Genomic DNA, 9,839 nt, shown 5'->3' with positions numbered 1-9,839 from the left:
TTGCAGGCAGGCAGGCTGAGTTCCATGTTGTGGCTGAAGGTTCTTTGATTTGACTAGAGGTGAGTTAATTTATATAAAATACAGTGTAGAACATTTATTTCATTATTTATAAAAATGTAGTTACGTAATATCTCAACGTTGTGTAAGACTGTTGTTCCTACTGTTGGTGAACATAGCACATTACTTCTTCTCAAAGCACAAGACTAGTCATAAACATTTCTTAGAGCTTTTACACTATTCCCTGTGTCATAAAATTTGCAGTGCGTTTTCCTGACTCACTCATAATGAACTACAAACATTATTTAAGTTTTAATAGCAATTATTCCTGTAATTACAGCACAAAATATTAATTGCTATCATTTCATGGAGCGACATTCTTCAACGTATTAGTTGCACATGCTTATGAAACATTTGTCAAATGGCATGAGGAATTGAATGTTGGTTCTAGATATATGGTAGAGTAAGGGGCTGAGGCTTTACATGCCAACTTTCATAAATGTAAAAGGGCATGCAATAATATCCTGTATCATGTGAATGACTGATAGTAACTCGAAGAAATCACAACCTGCAAATTATACCTGCCAATCAAACATATTAACCACCTTCAAAAAATAAATAAATGGCAAAGAAAAATAAACACATTGATAGTTACACATACATGTACACATTTGCACAACTTATAATAATGATGTACAGAGTATATTTCTGCTTCGAATAAGATTTAAAAGCCAAGGGAGCAGCCCTATCCTATGAAGAAAGCAGTCTGCTTTTGTAACGAAAACATTCCATCATACAAAAACTTACAGTAAAGCGCTGTAGTCATACAAAGTCGCTTTATGTCTCTAATCTTTAAGCACTGTAACTAGCAACCCCAAGTTTGTACTTGTCATGAAAGACGAAAAAAGAATGCTTTTTACTAACCAAATTTAGCTGACATGGCAATATGGTTGTGTGGGGCTTCCAATGGACACATGTTTTCAAAAAGTTTTCGTTGCTATATGTGTTGCTAAGACATTTAAATTTTTCCTACGAATTAATAACATCAAGATCAACTTAAAATTAGCATAAAAAAACACCAGCATTACTCTTAAAATCATGAAAGATAATTATAACACGCAGTTCATCAATGGCAAGTTCTTTGCTCCTGTTATGATGTTACTCACCAATGTTATGTTGTTACGCACCAATGTCATTATTATGAACTGCTGCTACATTGCAGTCATTGAGACGTGAAGATTTTAAACCATAAAACACAATAACTTCACTTTGTCTTCTGCAATGAAACAGAGAAATGAGTAAAATGTGCTCATTGTCTTAGTTGCTTGAAGACCACACCCACTCAAACTTTTCACTGGTTTTTATGGCAGTTAAGAAAAAAAAGCATTTTTGGTGCAACCCTATACCTGTACATACATTTTAGATAATGATGCTTAGGAATGCTACCTTTTACTCACTCTTTTCAGCACTTCCTCAAATGTATCCGTTGCATCATTAACATTTTTCCAAATTTCGCCATGAAATACAGACTAAGCAAATATGTTGTCCTTTTGTGTGCGAGACACTTCCTAGATTATCAAAAATTATTGTAATATGCATGTCGCTCCACTCTCACACCAATTTAATTTTGATTTTTGCAAATAAAATAAAGTAATGAAATGAAATCACAACTGCTAATTATGGCATGTCACTATGATTAAAATCAAAAAAAAATGGATTCTTAAAGTTCGAACTTTATGATATGTGACCATAATTGACAAAAGGTACCTTATGGCGGGTAGTGAAATTTGTCTTTCTAGCCCAAGAAATCCAACTTCCTGAGCCCCATTCATCATAAAATTACTCCACAGGATGCAAAAAGTTACCATGAAACTTTTAGAAACAATGATTGTCTAACAAAGCACTCACAGGTTGATATTTTCCATTATAACAATCATTTTTAAAATCCGCCATAAGGGCCCTTTTGTCAAATATGGTCACATATAATTAACATGGGACGCTCTTTTTTGAGGGCTATATATTTCGAGTTCTTTTTTTGTGAAAGCAAATTTTACTAATTACCATGTCTTGAATAGCCACATCCAAAGTTAATTGATTGTCATTATTGATGATTAAAAGCCACACTATTCATTAGACAGAAAACCACACCTTTCAAACACAAGTGACGTCACAACAGTCTCAAAACAACATGCTGGAGCCTTGGAAAAGAATGAAGGAGGTATTTGTTTTTGATTCAATGGTGAGGGGCTTTCATGTCTATAAAGATATATGCATCCAGAATTTGGTGAGACACTTATATGCAAAAAGGAGTTTGGAAACATTCATGACCCATATGCCATGTCTGTTCTTCGCGGTCATCGCAGTGGTGTCGAGACTATCAATGGACACATTAGGAGGCCTTTAAGTGCCCTGTAATCTGACGTTTATTGGGAAAGCTAAATACATTAAGAAGTTCACAAAGCTTGCTGGAGCAGCCCCTTATGTCATTATAGACCTGGAACACCCCTCAAAAGAACAGAAATGCTGTCAAGGATACTGATAATCATGATCAATTTTAGCTTCAGTTCCATGGTTGCTTACTCACAGAATATGAGAAACTGGCTATTACATCAAAATAATATTCTTACAGACCAGCACATATACTATAAGCCAAAGCAATACTTCATCAGCAATATCCACATGTAAGTGGTTTTAAAAGCAACATCATTCAAGCTAGGCCACCATAAAGGAAAATTTCTTAAGGTGGCTTACATATAATTTATGATAGAAGCAATCATTGGATTGTTGCCTCGGCAATTAGGAGTGACGACAATGTGGAGATTGTACAAGTCTGTGACTCTATTTTCATTTGTGTGGATGATGACACAGCCAAGGTTTTTAACAACCTCTTCAATGTCAACACTAATACACAAATTAAAGTTATAAAGATGCAACATTAGACTGGCTCAGTGGATTGTGGCATTTTTGCAATTGCTGTATGTATTTCAATGACGCATGGTATAGATGCTTCATTGGTTTATTTCTCTCAGAATGAAATGAGACAACACCATTTCTGTTTCACTGCCAAGTTATTGATCCCATTCCCTCAGGTAAATCATTCCTTGACTATAAGTTTTGTCCAATAATTAAAAGCACCTTCGAATTCATTCAAAATAATTTGTTGGAATACTTTTAATGTATTTGAAGGTGCTCATAAGCCACTGAACTCCCAATGGTTCAATCACTGACATCTTTAGATCTATTGAACAACTTCTGTGCCATGTCTACCATTAATCTGTGCAATAACTTGACTCTCACACCATTCCTGGATCTGTTTTGCACGTGTTCCTATACAGCCTTATTGACAATTACATCAAGTGGCTAAAGGTGATTAGTGCAATTGGCGGGTACTACAACCAAGTGAATGTCATTGTCTTTCAGCAGAGATTGAATCTCTGATGTACACTTGCTTTGAAATCTGTCAAAAAACATTACAAAAGCAGCATGCTCATTTGATAATGAGAGATTCCTTCTATGCTGTTGAAAGTATGGAATCAACACTTTTTGTATCTGTAGCTCTGTTGCACTTTCATTTGCCCAATGATTAGGGGTAAAAATAACGTTCCAGTCATCTGGGAAATTGGTAGAAGGCAGGCATTGCCTGGTTCTGCAGCATATATTACTTGTGGTGGTAAAAAGCTCCTGCCAAGGAAAGCACTGAATATCACAGTAAGCTGATGTTTGTCTCCCGAACCAGCCACTTTGATACATTTGGAACCTTCTGCTGCCAAGATCCAGTTAGTGACAGGGACAAAATTAATTCCGGTATAGTCCCAGTTAACTACCAACTTTGAAGGAATTTTTAGTCAAATTATGTGTTCTCTAAATATACACAACTCATACTACATGGCATGAAATCATTAACTACTTTGGGGCTGTATTAATAATGCTTAGTAATTTTTGTAAAATAATATTCTTTTGCTTCACTATCTGGTGCAGGTAATGAGTAAATCCTTCACTTTACTATTTGGTGCAGGAAATAAGTAATTAGGACGCAATCCATACAATATGTGACATCAAAATAATCTTCCTTTAGACACTTTTAATTTTCCTTATTAAGTGCTCTCTTAATTTTATCCATATCGTTAGCAGAAAGTTTAAACCTCAAGAACATATCCTTCATTGCACTTAATATTGCATCTCTGTTTAATAATACCATTTGAAAGCGATATGTTTTTGGCTTTGCGGATCCAGATTTGGGTATAACATTTCTTTATTCAGGAGGTTTAAGGGGCGGGGAGTATGCAGAAATAAAGGAAGGGGGGTTCTGAGAAGCGCACAAAACACGCTGCAATTTTGGCCTTGCCCACTATTGGCCATGGATACACCACTTTTCCTGCCATATGCATACACAAGCGCATTGTGTTGTTTTGTTATAAGTGAACAAAAGTAACATAATAAACAAAACTGAATCAATCCAGTTATTCGTTTTACAAAATATTGGCAACTTGTAACCTTCGTGGATGCCTCCTACTAAACTCATCTACTGCTGCTTCAATATCTATTTCAATATCTGTGTTCATGCAACAGAGACGAACTAGAAAGCCTGTGAGTTGTCGAGCAATACGGTGTCTTTAATTTCTTCAGACTACCAAAAGATCTCTCTGCTGAACAACTAGTGACAGGAAGAGTACACAAAATGATGAGTTGAGTCTTCATACTTGGTTAAATAAAAGATGTCAGGGCAAGAGAAATCGTGAGATTGTTTGTTAGGCTACTGGGACCATGAGTTGATAAGTGCTCTTCCCATTTCAACTTCCAGCATTCTGTTTTGCTACTTATGCCACCAGGAAATGGCATATCAATGCTGTACAAATGAGACAGCTGCAACATGTTTTCAGTAAAAGCCTCCTTGCTCATTTTTGTCACTGCAGATGATACAAGTGATAACCCTGACAGTGCAGATTTATGGTGCTGAGTGAAGCGAGAAGCTAGTTGTGAAAGAAGTTGGTCAACCAAAGGAATGGTAATAGTACAACAGAAATACTGTGTGTCAGCTGGAACATTGCTGCATTAAGTTTGATGCCTACATGTTCGAGGAACAGAAAGTATAGTACCCGTACCTTCACAGATCTTCTCAACATTGTGGAACAATTTCAAATGATGTGTCACTTTTGTCTCAGACATTCTTCACTGTCTGTATTACAGTATTTATCACTTGGACAGCAGTTACAATATCAAGACATTCACCTTATAGTTTAACTGTCACAGAGTGAAGGTATTGTGAACAGGAAGTAGTGAAAACCAACAATGAGACAAAATCAGTTGTACTTAAAGCTAAGTGAAGACTTCTGGCATCTGTACGTGAATCTGATCACCATAATTGTGGACCTTCTGAGATGATGGTTTCCATGCATGAAAAGGTAGACTTGTACAATGTACAATAAGTGGAAAGACAATCCAGACGCTGTATCAAAGAAGTACGATACAAATCCTTTAATTTTTCGACAGCTGAAGATGGCTGAGTCTCTTTTATTACAAGTTCATATGCTCTCAGCCTTTTTGGATGTAAAGCAAAAAAGAAGTAAACACTCTCAACTATATTCATCATGTTACTAACATTAGTGCTTCAAAGTGACGTAAAAACTTTAAGGCAGTGTCAAGCACAATGGAGATAAAGGTGATCTTCTTGTCTGCTAAAGCACACCCAGTAATTTTGGTGTCACATTCAAAGAATCCTACCAGGTCTTCATGTACTACAAGAGTCTCAGAATTGACATACTTCACCACAATGCTTATTATCTCCTGGATCGAAACATCAGTCACCTCATCAGCAATCACAGTAAACCATTTAGCTGCCTGGATATTACAAGTCACTTCACTTCTGACTTGATCTGCCTGAATTTCCATCATTTGATTCTGAGTTACTGATGATGTGTACGTGGCATGCCTGCTAGCATTAATGAGATCCTCTTCAAGAACTGAATCACCAGAATCAATTCTAAAATTATTATGTGCCCATAAATTGCCATGATTATGGGAGCCAGCAACATCTCTCTCTAGATCTGTCACATTATTACGATGACCATGTAAACTGAATTTCTGTGACCACGGAGAGCAATTACTTTAAAAAAAGAGTAACGCTTTCTTTTATCCAAGGCAACTTGATCAGCCATCTGCTGGTTTAAGACAGTACTTATGGCTAGCTGTTGGTGTGCCATAATCCTAACAAAACATTCACATCTATTGACTGACTCTTTATGATGAAATGTACAATAATGCTTTCGTAGAATCTCTAGTGCTTTGTGGAAACTTGTCAATGGCTTAGTTACTAAATCTCCTGGAAATGACCCATGATATTCAGAGATACAGAAGAGGACACAGTTGATACGGTAGCCACCATTCTCTTGCAATGAGTAGGCTAGCCAAGGAAACTCCTGGAGCCATTTATATTGGAAAGAATGGCCGTTTGAATTTTGAGGGAAAATGTGGTTTCTGTCTGGTTCAAAATGATATTGAAGAATGTTGTACTTTGCACTTGAACTGAGCTTCTCTGCATTTCCAGCTACATTAGCATTATCATTGTAATCAAGTGCTTGATGCTTTGCAGCAGAAGTTAGATAATCACCTTCATAATCATTCTCATCAGACATGTCACTATTGACAACATGATCAGTACAACTAGCACAGCTGCAAGATAAATGATATACAACAGTTTACAACTGTGTATGCTTGTAGTTTATACACCAAGAATACAAACAAGTATACTAAGTTATGCATGTCAATTATAGTTACGTATACTGAAGTATATATTGGTATCCCATGTAACACATCGGCTTCACTTAGTAAACTATGTTATACCACAGTATACAATGAAATAATTCATTACATAACACATTTTAAAATAATCTGTATCATAAATTTAGCTTCACTAATTTTATCAATAACGCTACACATTCATTCTACTGTTACATCCAACAAACAATTGATTTCATTTATGTGACAAATTCTACTGCTTTAAAAGACATACCTATAGCATAAAAGCAAAAAAGCTTTGATTCTACTGATATTAAGTAATAATTAAAATTACAGGCAAAGATTGAGAAAAGGAAGCAGCAAAAGTAAGCAAAAAACATTGCTATCACTTGCACCACAAAAAATTTTGCAGTTCTAGCATTTAACATAAACTTAAGGTACTTTTGGATGAAATTTTAATATTTTTTTACTTGCCGCCATTTAGTATGGCCACCAGTATGTATTTCCTGACTATTGTTTATATAGCTGTTTCATCTGGTAAATGCAGGCTCTACGAAGCTCTAAAGCTTGCAATCGTGGCATAATGAAGGCAAACACTCAATCAAGTTTGTATGCAGTGAATGCTTTTCTGATACACTGATGTTTGAAAGTCACAAAAATTTATGAGAGATTGTAGCCCATTTTGCAAAACTTGAAAAACTTTTGCCAAATGATGCAACATATGACAATGGAAAATAATATTATGAACACAATGATATTACTAAAAATTAAAATACTCTAATCATGTTCAAGAATTCTTTACTCAGTTTTCATCCATTTTACAAAGTTTAGTAAAGTTTATTGCATGTTACTATTAAGAAAAAAATTTAAAAAATTATATATTTTACAAAAAGTATAAATAAAACAATTTGTGTCCCAAAATGTAAATTGTGCGTTCAGCCCGTTGTACCTTAATATTGTTAGCCTCAATGGAATAATTGTGTAAATCAAAAAAAGGTATTTATGTTAAACAAAATAATGATTATATTATAGTCCTAACGGTGAAACAACTGTTACTCACTCAGGTCCAATTACTCTGCCAAAGTCTACCTCCTGCTGAGAATATGCTACACAACATTGAAGTCTAGATATAGGTATGAAGTGAATATCTTGTGTAGCTACATTAGACCATACTTCAACTGGTAAACCATACCAAACTCTGCACTGATGCTGACAATAGAAGCTGACACTAGCAAACTACATTTTTAACATGAATTATTATCTGATAGTAAGATGTCTATACCATAAGGCTTGGTATTTTTATGGCTCGATATTTTTGTGGTTTGTTTATAGTGGGGCAATTCGTGGTTTAATTTTCGTGGTGGACAGTTTACATAGCCTGTAAGGGGATGGCACTTCAATGATTTCGTGGGTTTAAATTTCGTGGGCAGCCCATAACCACGAAAATCACTAAATTTACATTCCACAAAAATTTCAAGCTATACGGTATGTAAAAGTGATTAATAGGAGTTGGCTTGTAAGCAGCTAATGTAATTCTTTTAAACCCTTATATAAGATGTTGTGTATTGACTTCATTTTGAACCCAACACGTATCCATCAATGATCAATGCTTTGCATTTTTTATATAGTGTGAGAATTATAAAGTCATTGTGATGCAATCCTTGTGTAGCTACTTTTACAAGTTTTTCCTTTTCATAGTAGAATGAAGAAGATTCATGAACAGGAGGCAATGATGCAATAAACTGATCAGGAGAGTCTAATGCCATTTCCAAGTTGTTGGCCATGAGAAAGCCTTTATTGTATTTGCAGTTGTGAATAAGAGAAAGAATTTCATCTTTGTATTCTTGACGCCGATTCTGTGATGCATCTTCCATTTCACTTAATTACCTCCTCACTAATTGTAGTGATATATCATGATTAATTGTATGGCAATTACCAAGTATGCCATTTAAACGTTCAAAACTAAAAAGCCAAAAAGTATATGCTGGGCCAAAATCTTGTACACATTCCTTCAAACGACAATGAAGGTGTGAATTAATTGTACAAAATGTGGACCCATAAAGTTCTTCAAACTTTTTACAAAATAACACTAGTAGCAAATCTGCTTCAACTAACTGACGAGTAATAGATTGTGAACACACGTTTGCAAGTCTTCACAAAGAGCAACCAACACTTATATTGGTTATGTGGAAGACATCCTTTTAATGCAGGTAGAGAATACACAACAATCCAAGTTCAGCAGTAAAACCTGCAAAACCAGATGCTACTTGAGAAGGTATTCGCCCAACATGATCTTGTACAATGTAAGCATCTATTTTAATTTGAATTATTTCAAAATGATTTTCAGTTAACAATTTAAAAGACTTAAAACTGACAATGGGGCCACTGGAAAAAGATGAAATGAAAAACATAAAATGAAAAAGATGAAATGAAAAAGATGAAATGAAAAAATGAAATGAAATTATACATTCTATGTGTGTTCAAGAAAGCTAATCCTTTTTGGACTCTTTTGCTTATTTTTGTTCTTCATTGTATTTTTTTCTGTCTGCATGTCCTTCCTCCCTCTTTCTTCCCATCTCCTTAATATAAAAATTAATAATAATTATCCTGTTTTATTTATATTTTACAATGCTGTAACAAATTGCAAAGAATGTAAATGATAGATAGGCAAAAAAAGAATCTTGTGATAAGTTATACAACAAGGTCTGATAATGTGAAGAAGTTACGAGTCTAGAACATTACTCCAAACTGAGAAAGGAGACCCTTGTGTAATGCATCTAGCCTGCAAGCAACATCTTGAGGAATAATAAGTGAAATAGGATGAAATGACGGCCATTGAGACTGAACACAAGCTAAATTGACATGATAGTAAGCATTTCCAAATTTGCTTTGAGGAGTTTGATTCAAGGTGAATGTTCTCCATTCCTCATGCACAAGTCGTATGGTGAAAAGCAAGGCTTCATGTATCTCTGCTTACAGCCACTACAGACGGAAATGTTACCCTGAATAAAGCACAAGAAAAATGGAGATACGTTGCCATGAGATTGGTGAGGAGTTGTAGGTGAAGCATAGGAAGGTAGATGGGGATAGACAGGAAAAGAATGTGC

General features: G+C 35.2%; 1 protein-coding gene across 1 annotated transcript in view; it reads right to left on the bottom strand.

Annotated features, from left to right (window-relative positions):
* Positions 1-5,583: 5,583 nt before the first annotated feature.
* The window catches only part of LOC109583633 (uncharacterized), a 20,494-nt gene continuing 16,238 nt past the window's right edge, over positions 5,584-9,839 (bottom strand). The window contains exons 2-3 of the mRNA XM_019999059.1: positions 6,141-6,666; positions 5,584-6,078 (exon numbers count right to left, since the gene is read on the bottom strand). Of these exons, the coding sequence (XP_019854618.1) occupies positions 5,584-6,078; positions 6,141-6,666 (1,021 nt within the window). The remainder of the gene's footprint in view (positions 6,079-6,140; positions 6,667-9,839) is intronic.

This window comes from Amphimedon queenslandica, unplaced genomic scaffold (genome assembly GCF_000090795.2).
Source record: "Amphimedon queenslandica unplaced genomic scaffold, v1.1 AMPQUscaffold_13517, whole genome shotgun sequence".
NCBI lineage: Eukaryota > Metazoa > Porifera > Demospongiae > Haplosclerida > Niphatidae > Amphimedon > Amphimedon queenslandica.
This window is presented reverse-complemented; position numbering and strand designations above follow the sequence as displayed.